The sequence below is a fragment of the Uloborus diversus genome, chromosome 6 (assembly GCF_026930045.1).
Source record: "Uloborus diversus isolate 005 chromosome 6, Udiv.v.3.1, whole genome shotgun sequence".
NCBI lineage: Eukaryota > Metazoa > Arthropoda > Arachnida > Araneae > Uloboridae > Uloborus > Uloborus diversus.
In genome coordinates this window covers 158036486-158062086 of record NC_072736.1, presented here as the reverse complement: position 1 = coordinate 158062086, position 25601 = coordinate 158036486, and the positions used below count along the sequence as shown (strand labels likewise).

Genomic DNA, 25601 nt, shown 5'->3' with positions numbered 1-25601 from the left:
AATATCAAACAAGTCACCCAGAAGCTTTAGCTGCATCAGTCAAAAAATATAAAAAAAATCACCCAGAAGCTCAGAGATCTGCTCAAAAAAATTAAGAGAAACAAAATCCTGGTTTACGAACTGAACGCCGTTTACGTCCATGGAACACGAAAACATACTCAGGTTTTTCATATGATTGTAGTATAGAATATGAAAATGATATTGGTACTATGGACAATAAATGTCCAGTGTGCCATGCAAAAAAGTTCAAACGTGAAAGCCCAGGTTTGTGCTGCAGCGGGGGTAAAGTACAGCTTCCACCACTACCACCTCCACCAGAACCACTGTATAGTTTGCTCATGGGACATCATCCAGATCACCGCCATTTTATTGATCGTATTCGGCAATACAACGGGTGTTTTCAAATGACATCGTTTGGAGCCAAGCAAATTAAGGAGACTGGTTTCATGCCAACATTCAAAGTTCAAGGACAAGTTTATCATTTGTGTGGAAGTTTGCTCCCAGAAACAGAGCAACAGGCTCAATTCTTACAGATATATTTCGTAGGTGATGATGAAAAAGAAGCTCACATAAGGTCACACAACTATCCTGGAGTCAAGCCAGACTTGGTAAAGCAACTTCAACATATGCTACATGAAGTAAATAATTACATCAAGGACTTAAAAACTGCGTTAAATAAGGTGCCACTTGAGTGTCGAAATTTTCAAGTAATGATTCACGCAGATCGTATGCCTGCCAATGCACATAAAGGACGTTTCAATGCACCATCAGCCAACGAGGTGGCTCTAATGATTGTAGGACAGCAGTTTCAGCAGAGAGACATCATCCTTGAAAGCCGCAATGCAAAACAGCAACGAATAAGCGAACTCCATAGGGCATACGATGCCCTGCAATATCCTCTCATGTTTTGCTATGGGGAAGATGGATATTCAGTTGATGTACTTCAGCAAGATACTGCTGATAAGTTGGGGCCTACTACTAAATTACCTGTCAAGAAAACTGTTTCTGCAGCTCAGTTTTATTCCTGGCGTATAATGTTACGAGATACAGAAGAAAATTATCTGCTACGCTACTGTGCTCTTCTAAGCCAATTCTTAGTTGATGAGTATGCTAAGATAGAAACTGAAAAACTGAATTTTCTCAAATACAATCAAAGCAAACTGAGATCAGAGGAATACTTTCATTTAAGAGATGAAGTAGGAAGGTATGACGCTGATCAAATAGGACAGAGAGTGGTATTACCATCATCGTTCATCGGTGGACCCCGTTACATGCACGAACGAGCTCAAGATGCCATGTCATATGTACGTCATTATGGAAGTTCAGATTTATTTATAACTTTCACGTGTAACCCAAAATGGAAAGAGATTCAGCGAGAATGGTATCCCGGACAGAAGCATTATCAACGTCATGACATCATTGCGAGAGTTTTCCATCTGAAAGTGAAGGAGTTTATGGATCTTATAGTTAAAGGACAAGTTTTTGGTAAAGTTCGGTGTCACATGTTATCTGTAGAGTGGCAAAAACGAGGGTTGCCCCATATTCATTGCCTGCTGTGGCTGGAAGAAGCCATTACTGCTGATATGATTGATAAAGTTGTGTGTGCTGAAATTCCAGATGTTGATCGTGATCCCCTTCTCTATGATATTGTTAAGGCTAATATGATTCATGGGCCATGCGGAAGTGTAAATACATTTTCTCCTTGCATGAAAGATGGTTGCTGCACAAAACGATATCCTCGCCCTTTCGTCCAAGAAACGCAGAGGGGACAAGATGGTTATCCTTTGTATCGTAGGAGAACTCCAGAGGACGGTGGTTTCACAGTTAATCTTAAAGGATTTCAGTTAGATAACAGATGGGTTGTACCATACAATCCCGTTTTGTTGCGTACTTTTGAATCTCATATCAATGTTGAGATAACGAATTCCGTAAAATCCATAAAGTATGTTTGCAAATACATCACTAAAGGAAATGATCAAGCAGCCTTCATTTTAAAGAATGATAAAGATATTGATGAGATAGAAATATACGAATCTGGCAGATATATCAGCAGTTCAGAAGCAGTGTGGAAGATATTGGGATTTCCTATTCATGAGAGATACCCTGCAGTAATTCATCTTGCTCTGCATCTGGAAAATGGCCAACGTGTTTACTTCACCGCACATAATATTCATAACAAAGTTGCAAAACCTCCAGAGACAACACTTTCGGCATTCTTCAACCTTTGCAAAATTGATGAGTTTGCCAGAACACTTCTGTATGTTGAAGTTCCTTCGTATTATGTGTGGCAACAGAGTAAAAAGTTTACAAGACGTAGGCGTGGAGAGAATATTGATCAATGGCCAGGGATAAAGAAAGATTCTGCTTTAGGACGTGTTTACACAATTCATCCTAACAATGTTGAGTGTTACCACCTACGCCTCCTCCTCCATCATGTTAGAGGTCCAACATCTTTTTCTTATTTAAAAACTGTAAGCAATGTTGAATACCCTACATTCAAAGCTGCATGCATGGCAATGGGGATTGCTCGAGGATGATAAACAGTGGCAATACACTATTGAGGAAGCTATTTTAAGCAGCTCATCATTCAAACTGCGAGAACTTTTTTCACTGATTTTGGTATTTTGTCATCCCTCTGATCCACGAAGCCTTTGGGAAAAGTACAAGGACAGTTTTTCAGAAGACATCCAGTTTCAGCATGAAAGACAACTGCAAGACTCCGCTCTTTCAACTAAGGACAAAGCGTACAACCAATGCTTGATTCTGATTGAAGACACTGTTCAAACTCTGGGAGGTCAGCGCTTAATGGATTATGGTTTACATCAGCCTGAGCGATTTGAGACTAATTTGCAAAACAAAGAGTACACGCGAGAAACAAATTTTGATCGTGAAGATTTGAAGAAAAAAGTACATAATGCTGAAGCCTCTCTAACAGGCGAACAGTCCAGCGTATATCAAAAGATCCTCAACAGCCTCGAGTCTGGTACAGGCCAAATATTTTTCTTAGATTCACCTAGTGGAACTGGAAAAACATTCCTCTTAAATTTACTTCTTTCAAAGGTTAGAAGCAATAAAGGCATTGCCTTGGCAACTGCATCATCTGGAATAGCTGCAACGTTATTGGAGGGTGGAAAGACAGCTCATTCTGCTTTTAGATTACCCCTTAACCTCAATTACTCAGAGAATCCAACGTGCAATATTAAAAAACAGAGTAATTTGGCTAAGGTTTTACGTGATTGCAAACTTATTATCTGGGATGAGAGTACTATGGCTCATAAAGCAGGATTCGAGGCTCTTAATGCAACTCTCAAAGATCTAAGAAATTCTGATGAAGTAATGGGTGGAGTAACTGTTCTACTGGCAGGAGATTTTCGGCAAACATTACCGGTTGTACCTAGAGGAACACGTGCAAATGAAGTTAACGCATGCATCAAATCGTCGCATTTATGGCCTAAAGTGCAGAAACTTTGTTTGAGTAAGAATATGAGAGTTCATTTACATGGAGATGCGTCAGCGGGATTGTTTTCTAATCTTCTCCTTAAAATAGGAGACGGATTATATCCTGAATGTGCTGGCAAAATTATTATACCCGACGCACTCGCTACGGTAGTCACGGAATTGCCAGATCTCATCGCCAAGATTTATCCTGATGTTGCTGATATGAAAAATAAGCCCATTGAATGGTTGTGCGAGCGTGCCATCTTATCTCCAAAAAATGATACAGCCGCAGAAGTCAACAGCATCTTATTAAAGTCGTTTAGTGGAGAAGATATTTACTACAAATCTTTTGATACAACAACAAATCGTGATGATGCAGTGCAATATCCAAAAGAGTTTCTTAATACCTTAGACCCTCCAGGTTTTCCACCTCACCTACTTCACCTGAAAGTTGGAACACCAGTAATGCTACTACGAAACCTTTGTCCACCAAAGTTATGCAATGGCACCAGACTACAAGTGACTAGACTTAATAAGTATATAATCGAAGCTACGATGACTGGATGTGCTCGAGGAGAGTTGGTTTTAATACCCCGCATTCCATTAATTCCGTCGGACTATCCTTTTGAATTTAGAAGAGTGCAGTTTCCTGTAAAAGTTTGCTTTGCAATAACCATTAATAAGTCGCAAGGGCAGACGTTAAAAGTCGCAGGGATCGATTTAAGAGAAGACTGTTTTTCACACGGCCAATTTTATGTAGCTTGCTCCAGAGTCAGTTCATCAAGCAGCTTAATAATTTTAGCACCAGAAAAAAAAACCAAAAATGTTGTATACAAAGAAGTTCTTGCTTAAACACACAGGCATAACAATAAAATGTGGATGGCATGCGTTTTCAAAGAAAATCAATACTTTAAAAGGATCGTTAATGACAGTTAAAGATCGGTTTAGGACAAGGGCGTATATATAAGGAGTCCAGGGGCCCCGGGACCCTCCCAAAATTAGAAAAATCTAGGTAATAAGTAATTATTATAGGAGATTTTAGTTACTAGGTGCACCAAACACTGTTATCCCCTGCTAATTCCATTACACGAGCAATGCCGGGTACGGGAATGCTAGTTATAATATAATAATAATTTCAAAGCAAAATAAGTGAAATTATAAACAAAAAGACAGCCGAAAAAAACCTTTTTTTTCACTCCATAAGTTTTTTTTTTTTTTTTTTGCATTGAAAAGGAACTTTTAGTTATACTGCGAAACATGTATTTTTTTACAAATTTGTGCAGTTTAATGTTGCGTTATTATCTTTTTCTTGGTGCAAGGGTATTATTTTTTTTTATCGTTTCATTTGTATTTGGTTTTGTTTTGTTTTTCGGAATGTGTTTATGAAGCACATGTACATGCTTATCCCAAAATCCTCGTTGTAACGAAACATTTCTAAAAAATAATAATAATAAAAAAAGCTCATTTTATAGAATATACACAAAGAGCTCCATTTTTTTTCTTTACTTTTTGTGATTATTGAAGTCGAGTTTTGGTCCCAAACATGCACCGGAAGTGAACATTTAGAGTCACAGAAATGTAGTGCATTAGAACAGCAATTGTTTCAACTTCAACCTGGCCTTATTTCTAACTTAAATGTTAAATTCAGAAATTTTTGCTTTACTTTTGTCAGTTGGTACACAATTTGTTGTTCAAGATGAAAATACTTAATTGCGATTTCTCTGAAAAACTGCGATTTTTTTTTTAAATAAAAAACCTGATTGCTAAAAATTTTCTCGAGACGTTAAAATAAAGTCTTGTATGTACAATAAGCTCATTTTAGGGTTGTTAGGAAGCAAAAAAAAAAAACTGTATTTATGTATTTAATACTTTTATGGCTCTTTTTTACTTCCTTTTACAAAAAAGAAAGCATTCGTTTTTACTATAATTTTACTAAAGAAATGCCTAATTTTCAAAAGTCAAGAGAAAATCGAATTGAATTGAACTTGATTTCCCTTTTTAATTGATTATTCTAACTGAAAACATGTGGGTTAAAACTTTTTTTATTTTTATTTTTTATTTTTTATAATTTCGGAAACAAAATTCCCCGAAGGTAGGCACATACTTTAATCCTCCTTTCATGCCTTTTTAAGCTATTTGTTCGGAAAAGTAGGCTAAAATATGGTTAAAGATAAAAAAAAAATGTGCAAATGTATCGCCCCAAGTTTTACAAAGTATTTTTAAAAATATAGAGAAGGAGCTCAAAATTCAATATATATATATATATATATATATATATATATATATATATATATATATATATATATATATATATACATACATATATATATATTTATTTTAAACAGCATTACTTGCATAATATATTCGTTTTCTTGAAAATACCCTTATCATGTCACATTTTATTTAAAAGCTCAATCCGAGAAAAGTAACAAAATTGTTCCTATATACCTAGCTTTACATTTCTTTTTTGTCCAAGTTCTTTCAGAAATCTTATTCACATGAAATAGCGGTTCACGTCAACTTAGTTCTTCGTTGGTGGTTCTTTTGTAAAGCTAAACTCGCACGACTCTGAAAAATAGCGTTAAGAGCTTTACTCGAGAATATGAGTATCTTAGGATTCTTGAAATGGAATCACTAGCTGAGTTTCCACCTCTTTCTAAGACACTGTTTTGAAAATTCGTACTATGTGGATATCTATGAATAGAACGTTAGGAAGGAATCGGATCCCAAGTTCTAAACTACTTCCGTTAAAATGCGTCGGCATTTTGTATGGTAACATAGGTGTACAGAAATGGGCAAAAATATTTTCATAAACAGCGTCATAAAACAGAATTAATGCGTAATATCATTTAGTATTGTTTTTAATAGCATAACTTGTATAGGTTGGAAAATTTGTACATTTAATGCTGAAATCTAGAAGTAAAATTCCCCACTGCAACATATCTCTACAAAAAAAATGCACTGAGAGATTTAATAAGTGCAATATATTCGATAAAAGTGTTGCAGCTTTTAATCTAATGCCTTACATTAATCAAAAGCAATACGAAATGTAATTTAATAAGGAGGATGATTCAAAAAGAATTGTTTGGTTTCGAACATGAATGTTTCTAAGAGTAACGAGCTGATGTGTGCATCACATGACTTCCTTTTACTCCAACTTAATGTCATTTCCCCATTACTGGCAATTTTAATGTGATTCAATAATTTATTTTCTAAATATCACCAACAGTGACCAAATTGAAACAGATTTAAAAAAAAAAAAAAACCCGCTAAATATGTCGCCAAGTTGGCGATAAAAACTTTTTGCTCACCAAGCAACCACTTCACTTTGAAAAGCTTCCCGCCAAACAAGATAAACAATTTAAAAGATCTATCCATATTTCTAAGGAGTTGAAGGTGGGAGGAGGTTCTAATGGAAGTAGCTGTGATGAAAAAGGAGAAGAGGGAGGATGATAGTTTGGCAGATACTTGGCGGGCAAACTAGGTATCATAACTTTTTATGGCTGAGGGTTTTTGGGTTTAGGATGCAGGTTTTCTTTTTTGTGCGGAAAGTTAAAGGTTTTCTTGCCGGGGAAATTTTTACAACAGGGTTGTTTTTGATGAGATCTTGGATAGGCGACGAATTGAGAGGGATCGTTCACAAATACGCTGTTTCTTTTTGAATCACAGTGAAAGATTGAAAGCAAATTTTGCAAACTAGCGAACGACTCCTCACGCATGTGTGTATTTAATTGAATTTTTGGAGCTTGTTTTATTTTTTATGCATAGGAAATCCACACTGACGGTGTTCTTTCAAATATCAAAACAGATTAGCTGTATGCATCAAAAGTATGAAGACAAGAAAGAGAAAGACAACGTTAAGTAATTAAACAAGAACACAAAACATTGAGAATATTCTAAAATTTAAATTCTCTATTTTCAGTTCGAGAATACTCCCCATTTTTTGGGTCAGTGGATAACGACTCAAAAACATACAAAGGACGGAGAAACAAATCCAACTTGTCTGAAGTTTTTATCAAAGATCCTAAAGAGATGCATTTTTTGATATTTGTCTCTTCCGAAATTATTTCTCCTAATTTCATTTCCAAAGGAAAAACGCCCTGAATAGGCCTCGTAGTTATCCCAGACTGTGTTTTGAGCTTAACGGTTCAAATTTTCCAGTCACGCCCTGCAATTAACTCAAATACATTAGCCAAAGGCCAATACAAACGTTTCTTGAAGTCATCCCCAATCAAAACTATTTCATTTAAGTTCAGTTTTTTACTGCCTTCAGTCTGTATACTTTTTTATACTAACTGACTGAGATATTTTCTTCGAAATCGTCCCTTTAAATTCCCTAAAAGTTTAGCTCGGTATCTGACTCGTTTTACTAAATGTTTGCTATCGATTTCATCCATATCTCTAACATCAGAACTACGATACTCAGTCTACTATGACTACATAGATGAAGTCAATGGGATTAAATCTTGAGAAGTTTCCCCAACGTAAGTTAAAGGCCGTGAATTTATTACTGCTTCGCTCTCGCATAAAACAGTTTCTAGCTCTTCGCAGGATACAACTGAATTTGTCAGAGTACGTCTCAACAATTCCTTGACTAGCTTGACTAATTTTTCCCACCAGCCTCCCCACCAAGCTGCTGTGGGTGGAATAAACTTCTAAAATATTCGCAACGTGTGAGATTCCCTTTGAATTTTCTCCCAATCTAAATTTGAAAATTCATTAAAAGCTCCTCTAAAATTAGTTCCGTTAACTTAATAAATTGTTTTTGGCCTTCCCCTCCTATTTATAAATCTTCTTAAAGCCAATAAAAATGTTTCCGTCGGTAACGAACTTACAAGCTCAAGATGAATCGCTCTATAGACGGCACACGTGAACAACACAATCCAAACTTTTTGATCAGATTTCAAACACAGCGGACCTGCCAAATCAATTCCCGCAATTTGAAAAACAGCACAATCCTCAATTCGATCTGCTGGCAGTGTTTTAGGTTCACACGGCATTGGCCTAGCTTTAAACCTTTGACATTTAACACAATTACGCAAAACACTACGAAAAGTTTTTCGAGCTTTAAGAATCCAGAACTTCTCTCTCAAAATACATTGCATCATTTGAATTTCTGCATGACAATTTTTTCTACGGGTATATTCAATTAGCATTTTTGTAAAAGTACAATTACCAGGTAAAAGATAAGGATACAAAAAGTTCAATTTATCTTCACACTCAGTATACGAGTTTTTACTCGTAAAAGTTTATCTTTATCAAGTATTAGTTCAACAGTTTTAACCTTGTCAACATTGGAATACCAAGATTTTTGAACAGAACGGATCGGTGCTTTCTCAGCATTTTCTATTTCATCAACAGAAATGTCAGACTCTTTATTAGCATATTGATTCTTTTTGTATCCTTAATCACTTCATGTCGTAAAAAACACATGAGTTTATCCAATGTTCTTTCAGTCTCTGCAATTTCCACCAGGCGTTCTCGTCCTTTCCCAGGCACGCAAAACACTTTCTGGCAGACAAGATTCAGCGAGCGGACCCAAGAATTCCGCAAATTTCTCCTTCGTTCTGCCTAAACTTTCCAAGGCAAGCAATTTGCCTTTTATAGTATCGTACAGAGAAGCTAAATCTATATTCGAAAGTCCAGCAGCATTTTTCATAACCAGACTTAATAAGTCTCTCAAATAAGTCTCATGAGCAAAGCCCAAATCATTCCTTGAACTGCTCAACTGCCTTCGGGTAGTTTTCTGCAGTAGGGGGAAAACTGCTTAGCAGCTGAAATGCACGGGAATAGGGCACAACACATTGACAAAAGTACTGGAACTTATCTTCCGGAACAATGTCGGTGTCCTCGTGTATCTTTGAAAACTGACTCCAGAAACACAAGAATTCCTTACCAGGAAACATCACGATCAAGGAAATTCAAAAAAATTCCAAATTGGTGGCATTCGAAAGAGCATTGGAAAACATGTTTATGGCACTGAAACTGCGTGCCCTCGTGACCACGTTATCGAAATATGATGTCTTAAAAAATGCCGAAATTTTTAGTAAAGTCGCCAAATTTAGCGAGTTTTGTTCAGAAATGGAAGGCACGGCGCGAATTCAACATCTGCATCTGACAAGACATTTCACTTCCATATTTGGTCACCACCAAAGCGCGTGAGAAATATCGCATTAATTCTTTATTCGGGGTGACTACCATGGCGCGAGGTGTCGTGGCACAGACTGCAGCATTGAAATTTTTAGGGGCTTGTGTTCCGGGATATTAACGTGCAACTGTATAGGGGAAAACGTCACAGCCCGAAATATTTGTTTTATTTTATTGTAAAAACAATGGGATTTTTTGTTATTCTTAAGACTGTTAAAGAACTGATGTTTAAAACTTTTATGCTTCTGCGGGTGAAATATTTCCACTGAAAGAGTTTTTTCGATGATGAAACTGTTTTGAAAAAAATATAACCGTAGAGAAACGGTAAACACACTTTAAAGTCTTTTTTTTTTTTTTTTGAAAAGTCGTAAATCAACGACTTTTCAAACTTTACTGTTCAACGACTTCAACAGTATCTAAATACGAAGAAAACGACATTTTTAAAGATTTCAAACCATGCTCTCAAATTAAAAAAAAAAACGATTTCTGTCAGTTATTTCCAGTGTGTTTTTCGTTATGTGTATCGTTTTCAAGTTATGTGTAAACCCTCTAACAAGTCAAATAAAAAAAAAACTGTATTAATTTTTATTTTGCTCGTATTTGAATTCCCTTTTAACGTGCAACATAATTGGTAAAAGTGACTTCAGTATTTTTAAAAATGACTAACATGCAATATGATGTGCATTTACGTTATAGCGACTTTCAGTTGCAGTGACAGACTTTTTCGAACTACAGGGGTTGTTGTAATGAACGTCGCATATAAAATTTTTGATAAGAATCTGTTATGAAGTAATTTCCGACATCGTTAGTTTTGCTGTGCAAATTTTTGACATTTACTATCCGTTGTTTTCTTTTTTTTTAATTATTATTTTTTTCGATTTTAAATTAAACATTTTCGCTAGCAGTGGTCAGACAATAAAACTTCATGAATGATAATAACTTTTGAAAAAATAAATAAGAGCTGGGATACTACAATCCATGATCATATTCTTTCAACATCAAAAACTATTCATTTTATTTTCAATATATAAGTTTTAATAAGCATGTTTTTTTTTACTTAGATATTAATTCTCGTACATAATTATTAATTACTTACAACACATTTCATTACAAGAGTACAAACTTAAATTAGTTAAGTAAAACACACTTGAAATGCACTTAAATTCTGAAATAAATTATTATCACGATTACAAAGTTAAATCCTGCGTTCAATTTCGTTATAAAGTTGTAGCTCCTCTGGATAAAGCTCTCTAGTTTCCATTTCACAGGCTTCATAGTTACTTTTTAATTTTACCCACACAAGTAAAGGGTTAATTCGAAACATCGTTTACGCGCTTTGCAGATGACCAGAAATGGAAATGAGAGTCTTGCTAGACGCAGGCGATGAAATCACGTGGTATTTTCCATTTCTTGCCAAGTCTTTAAATTTGGCGAATTTTCGTAAGATTTCGACAGACTTTGACCCCCCATATCTCAAAAACAAAAGGACGAGGGCACACAATATTTGGGTCAAATTTTTTTCTAAAGATACTCTTTCGAATGCGACCATTTTTAACTTTTTTCATGATTACTGAACTCGTGATGTTTCCTGGTTAGGATCTCCCGAAAACTTCTTTAATTTGAGAAGTGGGAGCTGAAATTTACGATTTCGGGGTGTAGAAATTCCCTTCTCGTCCAATTCCTCAGCAGCTTTTGAACTCTTCGCAATCGCAGATAGCCTATTTTCCAACTGCACTCTCAAGGCCACAAAAGTATCCCGATACGTTTCCGATGCCGCAAATTCACTCAAATATTCCGCTTCTTCACTTAACTTTAGAAGAACGGCCTGCTGAGCTGTGTCCAAACGTTCAAATTTATCTTTCCGCTGACCCAACGAAATCCGCAGTTTCTCACCATCACTAACTTCACCAGAAAGTTCCTCAGTAATTTTCTTCGAAAGCTGAGAAAATGCCGTCCTCTGGCCTTTCCGTTGAGCTGTTAAATTCTGTTGAGCTGTTTTGATGTTAAATTCTGACGCAAGAAACTTTCACTTCGCAGACGCCACTAAAATTATGTTGAATCTAAACATCTTTAACTTGAGGGTTCCAGGCACGGGACATTGGTTAAATGTCCTGAATTCTTACTTCATCATAATTTAACTGAATTTAAGGTCGAGAGACAGCACAAGATTTCTACAAAAACTATTTATCAAAAACAGATTAAAAACATGGTTAAGGTTTACACGCGCGTGTGAAGAAAAATGAAAACCAAGCTCTGACTACCACAACAGCGGCAGTTTTATACATTAGACAACACACTGTTGCCACACAAAATGAAAAAGTATTAGAAAAATAGAACAAGGTTAATTTACATAAACATTAATTAATAAACAACGTTAGTAATTAAACAAGAACACAAAACATTGAGAATATTCTACAATTTAAATTCTCTATTTTCAGTTCCAACAGCTATACATATTTTATTACACTGGTTAATTTGTTTATACGGGAAAAGAGTAGCACTGATTTTTAAACAAACACTATTCGGCTGTTGAAAAATCGCCTTAGAAATTAAAATAAAAAAATTCTATAATTTTGCTTTTAAAGCTGTTTTTGACAATACCAATCTATTCATTAAATGTGATAAACACTTTCCGCTTGGAGTTTTATCTTATATATCTCTTAACTCTTTAAAAATAGACAAACTATTGTTCAAAGTAAAACGTGAAACGTGGGAATAAACATTTTCAGTATCATAAAAAAAAGCCTTTGAAGGAAGTACTTGAAACATATTTTTAATTTCAAAACTCATTAGGGAAAACACGTTAAGATAAATAATTCCCCCATCTTATAAGCTTACTTTCAAAAATTTTAACAGTATCAAATATTTATCAATTTAATTAATTTTATTCTTGACTCATTTTTGATATTAGAGACATTTTTTGGCGAGATTGTATTCTAATGGGGCCTTTTTTCATGTTCTTATTTTATCCTCTTTTTGGAAAGCGTTTGGGAAAAAAATGGCTGAAAAGGATAATAAACACCGCAAAATTTTAAAAGTTACATGGATATAAATTCGTAAAGAAATTATTCAGAGAAATATTGCAAAAAACAATACAGTAAATCAGCAGCGTGAAAAAAGAGAAATTGCAGTTGAACTTCTTTTCGGAAGCTTAAATCGAATCACTTATTTTGCTTTTGTTTCTTCGTGAAAAATAAGTCATGTAAGCTTTTAGAAATAATAGTTGTAAAGTCACTCTTTAAGGACCCTTCAAGAGCCATTTTTTTGGCATGAAATGTATTTTCGAAAAGCCCAAATCACATGCATTATTGTTTAAAAATAACTTTCACACAACTGTTTGAGGAGGTTGGAGAAATTAATGAACGTTGTGTACTTTGTGTCATGATTAGGTTTAAGGTATACAGGGTGTTCCTTTTTAACATGCAAGGCCTCTTTTTCGCAACCGTTAGTCCTAGATGCATTCATCCAGTTGCAAAAATGTTCAAAATCAGATGCCGGGTTAAGATATTGAAAGTTTGAAGTGAAAATAAAAATGAGTCAAAAAAACAAGATTTAACTTTCTATACGGTCCTTAGGTCCCCACACTTATGTTTAGAGAAATTATATCCATTGACAAATAATTCCAACACAAAAAAATTGACCTCACTACGACCAATATTCACCGAGATATAAAACGCAGAGTTTTTCGAATTACCCCATTTTTTACTCGCCGTCAATAACACCTTTTGGAGGGAAATATAGCAGTTAACGGGGGTTTAAAATTATATGTGTGCAGAGTGGTTCGACGGTTTGTTCGAGGTTTTGCAGTGTGTTTTTGCGATGAAGATTCGCGTAAATTTTTGAATAGCAATAAAAAAATATAAAAACCTTTTTTTTTTTTTACTTTGACGACCTGTCATTTTTCTGAATGGGCGGTAAGTTTCAATCTTATCTTTAATAATGCTGTATGGTGTATGATCCCTTAAAACATTGAACTGGAACATCTCCTTGAGTTTTGGTCGCACAACTGTCAAGCTCTTTGTGTCAGTAATAGTTTTCAATGGAAATTATTTCTCTAAATATAAGTTAGGGGAACTAGGGCCCGTATAAAAAGGTCAATTAGGTTTGCTTTTCTGAAAAAATTTTAGTTAACTCTCTCTGGGTACATTTAAATCTGCTAGATTTACTTCAAAAATTAAAATTCAATATTTAGTATACACGGTGTTCCGTTTTAACCTGCAATTACTTTTCGCAACCGTTAGTCCTAGATGTATACTTCCAATTGCAAAAATGTTCGAAATCAGATGCAGGGTTAAGATACTTCAAGTTTGAAGTAAAAATGAAAATAAGTCAAAAAATACAAAATGTAACTTTTTATACGTTATATACCCCAGGTGCCTTAACTTATACTTAGGGAAATAATCTCCATTGAAAAATAATTCCAACACAAAGAGTTTGAAATTAGTGCGACCAATATTCACCCAGATATGAAACGCAGCGTTTTGTGACTTGCACCACTTTTCACTCGCCGTCAATAACACCTTTAGGGGGAAATATAGCGGTTGACAAGTGTTTAAAATTATATGTGTGCATAGAGTGTGGTTTTTCAAATTGTTCGAGGCTTTGTACTGTGTTTTTGCGCATCACGGCATAACATTTGCATTTATTTTTGAATAGCAATGAAAAATATAAATACTTGTTTTTCTTTCTTTGACAACCTGTCATTCTTCTAAAAGGGCGATAAGTTCCAATATCATCTTCTGTATGGTCCCTTAATGGTCCCTTTATGGTCCCTTTGTAATTTTAAGTATGCATCTAGGACTAACGGTTGCGAAAATATAGTTCTTGCAGGTTAAGACGGAACATCCGTGGTTTGGGGTACGGTTCACATACCTTCGTATTGTAAATACATTGGAAAACAAAACAAAGCCTAATAAAACAAACATAAATGAAATGATAAAATTAAAAATACGTTTGGGCTAAAAAAAAAAAAATAACACGACATTAAACAGCACAAATTTGTACGAAATTATACGTTTTGCAGTAACTAAGACCCCCTTTTTTAATCCAAAAAAAGGGGCTTATTGAGGAAAAAAATGGTCTTTTTTCTGATGTCTTTTCATCTTTAAAGTCACTTATTTTGCTTTGAAAACGGGGTTCTAATAGCCAAAAAAAAAAAAAATGTCAACAGTTTCTTTCAACGAGTTATCGGTTTAATTTTAAATAAGTTATCGTTCAATTTTAAGTTGTTCAAAAAACTTTAGCGCCTACAGGGAAATTTCAAGCAAAAGACAATCATTTGGCGAATTTGCTTTAAATAAACTTCGGTAAAAATAGCTCTCGGGGAAGATTTCGTGCATTCGTTATTTGACTGTTTTAAGGGCAATTTTTAACAATTCAATGATTTAAAAATTGTTGCATTTTTTAAAATACTTTTTTATGCGTGTTTATTTTTTTCGAATTCGGGAAGAGCAGGATTCTAATGGTGTTCCAATTATAAGGAACTCTTTACTTAAATTCTATTTTCAATGGGAGAAGGAGCGAGCTTTGTCTTTTGTTCTTATCGTAAAGCAAATTTTAATTTGATTACTAGCTGCGTCGCCCGGCTTTGCACGGTACACCTCGAACATAAAAGTTATGTCAAGTGACACGTGTTGAACAATCAGGCTTGAAAAAAAAAATGTGATAGATTCCAGAACACTAACCAAAAAGAAAACATTTTAAATCCCCTGATTAGTGGAAAAACCTCAAAATAAAAGCCAAAATATTATTTGTTCACAATCGAGAAAAAAAAAGCAACAGATCTTTCTTCTCAATGATTTCTTCAAGCTACAAATTTCAATAAAAGCATTGTTACAGAAAGTTGAGGTGGAGCAATGAATAATAATTTGAATGGAGGAAAGCCTTCGAAAAATAAATGTCTAAATCTTAGTGTCGTAACTAATTCGCAACTCCAACAAACTATATGGGCGCTGAAGACACTGTCCAATGGTGGGTGAAAAACGTAAAACAAGCAAACGCAGTAACTTATAGCTTGCTTAGAAGCTTAGTGATTGACAATAATTTTTTTATCGTGTTTGTAGTTTCGTTTCTTCTGAAATCACATTGCACCACAAATTGTCTGAAGCCTGTAATTTACCCTAAAGAAAACACGTGGAATGGAATGTTTTACCTTTTTCGGTAGTATTGTTAATCACCACAAGGTAGCGTATTCGAGCTCTGGAGTTGCGAATAGTTTTTTATTGATATATCCGCTAAGTATTATCGGAGGATTATGTTTAATAGCCAAACATGAAGACGGGAAAATTACGAATTTATCGATACCTGGTTCGATGGTCAGTTCACTGACGTTCAGGAGAAGTAACTCAGTAACTCGGACATAGATAGATCGATTGATAGATTGATATATACGCTCAAGTTTTAATTATGTAAGATTCTAAACACATGATTAAATCTTTGCTTCTGTGATCTTCCGGGGTTGGTGAGCCATAGTGAGCCGGGAGCGAAGTTCGTAAGTACTTTTTTTTTTAAACGTTTAGCATCGTGGAAAATTAGGGGAAAAAATACAATTTGGATTTTCAAAATACTATAGTTGAAAGTTTCATATTTTTATACGTAAAACATGTTGAATAATCGAAATGTTAAAAATAAAAATAGTACACATTTCTTTTTTCTGCTTCATTTCATTACATCAATATAAAAGGTTACATTTTTATGGAAATGTCAATAATTACTGTCTTTACTGTTGTCTTATATTTCATTCCTCTGAAAACTTAAAGAAAGTTCTTTCGCACCTTAAAAAAATATAATCTACGTAAATAAATAGAGAATGTATGAGGCAGTGAGAAGCAAAGGAATGTCAGTGAACATTTTCAAGTTTTAAGTAAGACGCGCTTAGAGATAACTTCCTAGGTAGGCTTTTATTATTTTTTTTTCCTAAAACATGCTGTACAGCAGCACCTACCAGGGCTACCAGTACCATCTCTTGCCCCAAGACAGAGGAGAGGTTCACCTACCATTTGTTACTGGTTATATCCAAATTTTTACTTTTGCCACTTACATCCATTTGCTTCTTTCTCACTGCCTTATATGTGTATAGATATATGTGTGTGCATATATACAGCGTGTTCCGTTTTAACCTACACGACCTTTATTTTCGCAACCGTTAATCCTAGATGTATACTTCCAATTGCAAAAGTGTTCAAAATCAGATGTAGAGTTAAGATATTGAAGGTTTGAAGTAAAAATAAAAATAAGTCAAAAAATACAAATATTAACTTTTTATACGGGCCCCGGGTCCTCTAACTTATGTTTAGGGAAAATATTCTCCATTGAAAACTATTACTGACACACAAAACACTTGACATTTGTACGACCAAAATTGAAGGAGATATTCCATTTTAAAGTTTTAAGGGACCATACAGAAGATGAAATAGGAACTTATCTCCCTTTCAGAAGAATGACAGGTTGTCAAAGTAAAAAAAAAAGAAAGAATTTATATTTTTCATTGCTATTCAAAAATAAATGCAAATGTTATGCCGTGATGCGCAAAAACACGCCACTAAACCTCGAACAATTTGAAAAATCACACTCTATATGCACACATATAATTTCAAACACTTGTTAACCCATATATTTTCTCCCAAAAGATATTATTGCCAGGGAGTGAAAAGTGGTGTAAGACACACAACGCTGCGTTTTATATCTCGGTGAAAATTGCTCGTACTAATTTCAACCTTTTAGTGGTTAAATTATTTTTCAATGGAGAATATTTCCCTAAATATAACTCAGGGGACCTGGGGCCCGTATAAAGAGTTAAATTTTGTATTTCTTGACTCATTTTTATTTTCGCTTCAAGTTTCAATACCTTAACCTTGCATCTGATTTTGAACATTTTTGCAATTGGAAGTATTTATCTAGGACTAACGGTTGCGAAAATAAAAGTCTTGCATGTTAAACCGGAATACCCTGTATATATATGTATGTATGCTCCTTATACAAATCCACAACGTAGGGGGGTTTTCGAACGCCAAAAAGGTACCGAATCGTTCAAATTTTAATTTTAGGACCCGAAAATGGCATTTTTCTAATATGAGGGCAAAAATAATGCTCGCATAAATTAGAATAAAGTATCCATAGAAATCCCTGATTTTTCTGCATCAGATAAAATGTGTTCCAATGTTCCAAGGTAATTAAAACGTGATTTTTTACTGTTTTTTACTAATTTTATGCTAAAATGTAGGTGAGCCTTCAATTAGAAGTTCATTGCTGATCACGCTAATTGCTGAACAATGCTTTTATTAAAATTTGTAGCTTGAAGAAAGTCATTGAGATAAAAGATATGTTACCATTTTTTCTCTAATATGATCAAATAAAACTCTGCTTTTTCTTTCGAGACTTTTCCTGTAATTTGGGTATTAAAAATTTTCCGGTTTGGTTATTTTTCCGCTATCTGTCGGAAAATTTTTCAGATTTTACTTTTGTTCAAGCCTGATTGTTTTAACACACGTCACTAGACATAACTTCTATTTTCGCGGTAGACCGTGCAGCTGAGCGACGCAGCTAGAAAAAAGTAAAATACAATAAAATAAAATAAAAATATTAGCGAAATCTCTGTCCAAGGCACTATGACACATCTATTTCATAAAGTAGTTTTATCATAAAAAAAGCTTGCATGATTTTCCGTCAGATGAAGGGAAGATTCTTTTCAATTCTTTTTCAAGCGATTGCGCCCTTACCCATACCCACCTATGCTTAAACAAAAGCATAAGTTTATCTTTCACAATGTTTACCCTCCTAGGATTCAGTCAGGAAAACTAACGTAGTTTTCCGTTAGATGTAAGGAAGATTTCTTTCAATCCTTTTTCAAGCAACTGCGCCATGTCCATTCTCAAGCAAAAGCATGAGTTAGGCTTTTACAATGTTTACCCTCCTAGCATTCAGTCAGGAAAACTAACGTAGTTTTCCGTTAGATGTAAGGAAGATTTCTTTCAATCCTTTTTCAAGCAACTGCGCCATGTCCATTCTCAAGCAAAAGCATGAGTTAGGCTTTTACAATGTTTACCCTCCTAGCATTCAGTCAGGAAAACTAACGTAGTTTTCCGTTAGATGTAAGGAAGATTTCTTTCAATCCTTTTTCAAGCAACTGCGCCATGTCCATTCTCAAGCAAAAGCATGAGTTAGGCTTTTACAATCTTTACCCTCCTAGCATTCAGTCAGGAAAACTAACGTAGTTTTCCGTTAGATGTAAGGAAGATTTCTTTCAATCCTTTTTCAAGCAACTGCGCCATGTCCATTCTCAAGCAAAAGCATGAGTTAGGCTTTTACAATGTTTACCCTCCTAGCATCCAGTCAGGAAAACTAACCTAGTTTTCCGTTAGATGTAAGGAAGATTTCTTTCAATCCTTTTTCAAGCAACTGCGCCTTGTCCATTCTTAAGCAAAAACTTGAGTTAGTTTTTTGCAATGTTTACCCCCCTAGCATTCAGTCAGGAAAACTAACCTAGTTTTCTTTTAGATGTAAGGAAGATTTCTTTCAATCCCTTTTCAAGCGACTGCGCCTTGTCCATTCTTAAGCAAAGGCATGAGTTTGGCTTTTGCAATGTTTACCCCCCCCCCCCCCGCTCTAGCATTCAGTCAGGAAAACTAACATAGTTTTCCGTTAGATGTAAGGAAGATTTCTTTCAATCCTTTTTCAAGCGGCTGCGCCTTGTCCATTCTTAAGCAAAGACATTAGTTTGGCTTTTGCAATGTTTACCCCTCTAGCATTCAGTCAGGAAAACTAACATAGTTTTCCGTTAGATGTAAGGAAGACTTCTTTCAATCCTTTTTCAAGCGACTGCGCCTTATCCATTCTTAAGCAAAAGCGTGAGTTTGAGATTGACTTTTACAATGTTTACCCCTCTAGCATTCAGTCAGGAAAACTAAGACAGTTTTCCTTTACATGTAAGGAAGACTACTTTCAATCCTTTTTCAAGCAACTGAACCTTGTCCATGCTTAAGCAAAAGCATGAGTTTGGCTTTTGCAATGTTTACCCCCCCCCCCTAGCATTCAGTCCGGAAAACTAACATAGTTTTCCGTTATATGTAAGGAAGATCTCTTTCAATCCTTTTTTAAGCAACCGCGCTTAGTCCATTCTTAAGCAAAAGCCTGAGTATGGCTTTTGCAATATTTTCTCCTCTTGTATTCAGTTGTAGCAGGTAACAAAAAATTAATTTTTGATTACATGACGATTCTTCTTTCTCTAAAAGCAACATGAAAACAAAATAGATTTATTTTATCCTTATTTTAATTTTACAGTTTCTTAGCGAGATGAAAGCTGAATAAAGGCTTCATATTTTCTTTGTTGAGTAATCACGAACTGCTTATTGTCCTCACTTTACTAAAGTTGGTTTTGCTCTGATTTTTCAGATTACCATGACGATGGTTGTTTTCATTATTCTTTTACAGAGTGAAATTTTCGTCGTCATAGTTGCAATTCGTCTGATTTTTTATTTTATTTGCATTTTTAAGGGCCTAACTCAAGCAGACTTTACATTTAAAAATAATATTTTGTGTAAAATAGCGTTTTTTCAGAAAAAAACATATGTATAGCATAGCTGAACTTAAATGATAAGACTTGGTCTAAATACAAAATTTCCTGATTACTATTTCCTATCATTTAAGATCGATAAGAAATAAAAAATACATAACATTATGAACTGTAAATAATCTTTAGAACAAGTGTACTGGTGGATATCGGCCATAAAATCTTCATTAACGCATCCTAATCACCATTTTTTTTTTATGGATTTGCCTCGTATTACCTACTCTAATCTACTCACCAGTCAATTGCATTTGTAGAAACAAGAAACCAAACGAGTTGCAAAACCAAATTGCTGTTCGTGATTGCGAAAAACATGATTTGAATTCAAGTCGTCAAAACTCAAATGATTTTTTTATTATTATTTTATTACCAATCTAAAGTTATAAAGATATTAAAACTAAAATTGTACTTATTTTGCTCAAATATCTTACTTACTTTTAACCAGTATCGAAGTACCAACAGTCGGCGTTCTAGGGGTAATAAAAATTCTGCTCTAGTGTTAAATAAGCCTTACGCAACGCAGTAAACTTTATTAATGTTTGTTCAGCTATCGAGGGATAAAAGAAGTTTGATATTAGTCGGGGAGAATCTACATACGGTATTGATGTCTGAAGCCCGTATAAAAAGTTAAATTTTGTATTTATGACGTACTTTTATTTTTGCTTCAAACTTTCAATACCTTAACTCTGCATCTGATTTTGAACATTTTTACAATTGGAAGTATACATCTAGGACTAACGGTTGAGAAAATAAAAGTCGTGCAGGTTAAAACGGAACACCCTGTATAAGCACTAATAACAGGTTGTTAAAATTTCGTAAATTAGACGAACGTTTTTCTAACTTTCACTATTCGCTATTGATTTAGGGTACAAAAACCTCCCAGTACGCACAAAACAATGAATGTTTTCGCGTATTCCTATCAATGCAGCTCATGCATCCACCAATCAAAGTTTCAAAGTTTGTTTATTTCCAATTGGACGTCGCCCGTTTTGACCGCCACAGGGTACCCCCACATCCACCAATCAATGGCAAAGAAATGGAAAAATGGGTGCCCTGTAGCGCCCTCTTTGTTGCCATGGGTTTCAGCGATTGCCATGGCTCGTAAGTATTGAGTGGGATCATGTTTGGATTTAAAAAGCGTATCCATTTAAACACAAAATAAAATAAGTTTAAGGAATTAAAATGCGAAAGAAAATGGTTCACAATTTGATTGGAAATGAGATTTTTTGAACTTGATTTAAAAAGACTTGTAACTTTTTTCCCTTTCGAGATAGAAGCTTAGTTTTTCGACCATAGATCGAGATGGATCTAGAGTAAACAATATCGCTTTTTCCAATGGTGTCAGAAAGAAAACTGTAGGAAAATTCCTTCACTTTTTATTGATAGATTTAATGAAGAGAGTAGTACCTAAATTTCAGCTAAGCCTAAAACAAATCGAGCTAAAATCGCAAATAACTCCCGCCGTAATTAAGTTAGAGCATTGAAACAAATTGCTTAGAACGTGGAAAACTCTACGCTTTCTAACGATATGTAGTAATAATATGTGCAAGTAATTATTCACCCCCATATTTGGGAATTTATGCGAAAATTGGGCCTAGATTGGAATGAAAAAACAACTATTCATCGGGTTTTTTTCGAACTGGTCTGCAAACCCTTCCGGTGCCGAAAGAAAGATACTCTGAAATTTTCAGCAAAATCAGTTGGGTAGTTCTCGAGTTTTGCGCGTTCACACAAACAGACGCTTTTTGGAGACTTCATTTTATACTACGTAGAGATTGAGATCTACTAATGTTTCGTGCAGTATTTGTTTAACTAGCTGCGTCGCCCGGCTTTGCTCGGTCTACCTCGAAAATAAAAGTTATGTCAAGTGACGCGTGTTCAACACTCAGGCTTGAACAAAAAAGAAAAAATAAAATAATCAGTAAAATTTTGCGGCATATTGCGGAAAAATAACCCAAAAGTAAACATTTTAAATTCCCCGATTGCAAGAAAATACTTTAAAACAAGAGCAAGTATTTTACTTGTTCATATTCGAGAAAAAAAAGTGGTCGTCTCAATGATTTTCTTCAGGCTATAAAATTTAATAAATCATTATTGCGAACTTGAATGGAGGAAAGCCTTCGAAAAATAGGGGTTTTATTTAGAAATTTATGTGTCGTAATTAATATAGTTTTTAATTGATATCTCCGCTAATTAGTATCGGAGGATTATGTTAAATAGCCAAACATGAAGACGGGAGGATATCGAATCCATCGATACCTGGTTCGATGGTCAGTTCATTGGCGTTCGGGAGAAGAAACTTGGACATAGATACATAGGTACATAAGCTCAGTTTTTAATTATATAAGATATTAAGCTTATTTGTGTTTTAAATAATTTGTTCAGTTATTCAAGTGCATGCGGGGCAAAGTGGATGGAACAAAGTGAAATAGCTCATTTCGTTTACTTATTCAATACTTTATCAAATTACTTGCGTATTTATTTCTTAATTGTTATATTTATGTTCCGTCATTTAATAATTCCCATGTTTATTCATTTATTCACTTTTTATTCATTCATTCACTTTTTATCTTATTCATTCACTTCTTTATTCACTCATTTATATTTTTTTTAATTAATTTATTTTTTATTTGTTTATTTTTTCCTATTATTTTCCTTTTTCCATTCATTATTTCATTCACTCATTCATTTGATCAAAAATTTCTCAAATCATCAAATAAAAAAACATTTCATTCGAAAAAAATTTCATTTTTCACTTTGCCCCATGAAAAAAAAAAGTGAAAAATGTCGACCTTTTTTTGGAAGTACAAAGTTACTTCCAAAAATGAAAAGTAATGTTTCAGTGCATGTTTTGTCATAAAATATATTGTTCTTTATTTATGAACCGTAAATTTTAGAACAAAGTTCCAATTTGTTCATATTGAAAAAGTTAGTGATCTTAACCATTTCACTTTACCCGACATTCCCCTAAATTCGTAGCGAACATGATGTTATAGTGAAAAACTAATTATTATATTCTTTCCATCCTAAAGTTTTAATTAATGTTTCTAAAGTTTTGCCAAGAGAAAGAAAAGTCAATTTCGATTTTTTTTTTACCGGGGGAAAAAAAAGGTGAAAATCTTTGTTTTCGATAAAAAGTGTTTATTTGGGTGTACTTTTACAACATTCATGTTTTATTAGTTTCATCCTAAAGTCCCCCCCCCCTCTTGTTAGAAACGAAAAAAACCAGAAAAAACAAATTTGATTTTTTTTCCGAGTGAAAACGTCTTGATATTTAAATAAAGTTATTCATTTTTATGTACTTTGAATTTTTATTTATTTATTTGTTTTATATTGTGCAAGAAACTGAAAAGTTTAATAGAAAACCTAATATATTATTTACCTTTTGTATTGTATAAAAGGTGCTGTTACTTTATTTGTATATTTGACAATTTTTTTTTTTTCATTTTCATATTCAAAACTATGTTTTGGAAGAAATATTTTTTTTTGCAATTCTGTTCTCCAGTATGCTTCTTGTAAAATTGTTCGCACAAATATTACACAAAATAGCTAATTCAAAGAGTACCTAATGGAAAGCTCATTAACAGTTCAAATTTGCTAAAAAAAATCATTACAAACAGTTTAAGAAACTGTATTTGATGTAAATTCTGCATCATATTTTAAACATAAAAGACGCATATTTTGTTGTTTGAAATCAGTTTTAAAAGTGGAAAAAAAAAAGTTTGATATGATTAGTATTTTTAGCTAATTGAGAAAACATTGATCTGCTGCTAAAAAAATGTATATTGGTTGACGGGAAAGTCGAGGCTGATTGGCTCTACTTTATTTTTTTGAGCGGTACCCCCCTTGTCACCAATGAGTGTTGGGAAGAGGCTGCATATGAAAAAAAAAGAAAAAAAAAACTGCTGTTTTCCTAAAAATAATTACTTTGCATTCAAGCAAATGGATTTGAAAGTATTGTTTCATTTTATTAGGCCCAATTGGCAGATACACCTATATGAATTTCATTGGGAGTCGCGAATTCGCTTCAGCACTATAAAAGCGTCAAAAAAAAAAAAAAAAAAGCTTTAATAGTCAAGTTTAGTTATTCACAGCAGGTATAATGCAGCAGACTTGTAATGAGTACTTCTTTACTAAGTAGCTGAACTACTTTAGCTGAATGTCCTCTGTCCGGATCTCTGTCTGTCAGGATCTCTGTGACGCGCATAGCGCCTAGACCGTTCGGCCGATTTTCATGAAATTTGGCACAAAGTTAGTTTGTAGCATGGGATGTGCACCTCGAAGCAATTTTTCAAAAATTCGATTTTGTTCTTTCTCTATTTCAACTTAAGAACATTTTCCGGAGCAAAATTATCATAAGATGGACAAGTAAATTACGAAATTATTATGACGTGGAATGTGAGAGCGAATGAACATAGCCAATGGGCGAGAAATTCATCATCCATTATTTGTAAATATACAGGCGAACCGAATTACTTTTTAATTTTCAACTACGGGCAAAGCCGTGCGGGTACCACTAGTGATTAATAAAGTCGTTAAATGCGCAAATAATGGAGAATCATTTTTAATTATTACCACGATTCACCTTTTAATTGACGTAATTAAATCCTCTTTCCAAAAAAAAGAACAAAGCCGGCACAGAAATAAATTAACCTATCCAAACAAGCATGAATAGAATATTGGATTATTTTATTCGAATGTAAGAGTTATATTGTAATGGAAAGAAAATGAACTATGTCAAAACCACGGGATTAAAGAAATATTTAGTCGAAGATCGCAAAATCGATTTTAAATATAATTGAATTCGCTTCATTCGTTGAATAGGAAAACTGTTTTAAGATTGGTTTTGGTGTTTAAAAAAAAAGATTAACTTTTACAAAATGTTAAAATTTTCTCAATCTTACGGAAACAAAAGTACTGCGAACTTGAGAAATGCAGTTTACATAAACTAAATAGAAAAATTTGTTCAATCAATAACTGAAATACAGGCGTCTCTCGTGTAACAATGGTACTTGTATGACATGGTTTCGATATTACACGGTACCCAATTTGCGATTATTGTAACACGATTTCGATATTACACGGTACGAAACTTGAATTTAATATATCACGGCTTTGATACAACATAAATGTTATCCTTAAAAAAGGTGGAATTTCATTTTTGTTTAATACATTCTCCTAATGGTTGATAACTGTAACGAGTTTTCACTTTGTTTTTATGAAGCTTGGTTTCGATATAACACGGTATACATCCCTTGATTTACATTATTTCGTAGTCTCGTATAACACGGCTTCGATTATAACACGGAACACGGTTTCGATACAAAACGATACATATTGGCATGATTTTTACTATGAATATGATTATAAAAAACGAGCTGATGTGTGCATCACATGACTTCCTTTTACTCCAATTTAATGTCATTTCCCCATTATTCGCTATTTTAATGTG

General features: G+C 34.1%; 1 protein-coding gene across 1 annotated transcript in view; it reads left to right on the top strand.

The window, feature by feature from the left end:
- The first annotated feature begins 710 nt into the window (after nt 1–710).
- LOC129225044 (uncharacterized) overlaps nt 711–25601 on the top strand; it is a 60018-nt gene continuing 35127 nt past the window's right edge. Inside the window, exons 1-2 of the mRNA XM_054859589.1 lie at nt 711–2257; nt 2649–3900. Coding sequence (XP_054715564.1) covers nt 711–2257; nt 2649–3900 — 2799 coding nt within the window. The remainder of the gene's footprint in view (nt 2258–2648; nt 3901–25601) is intronic.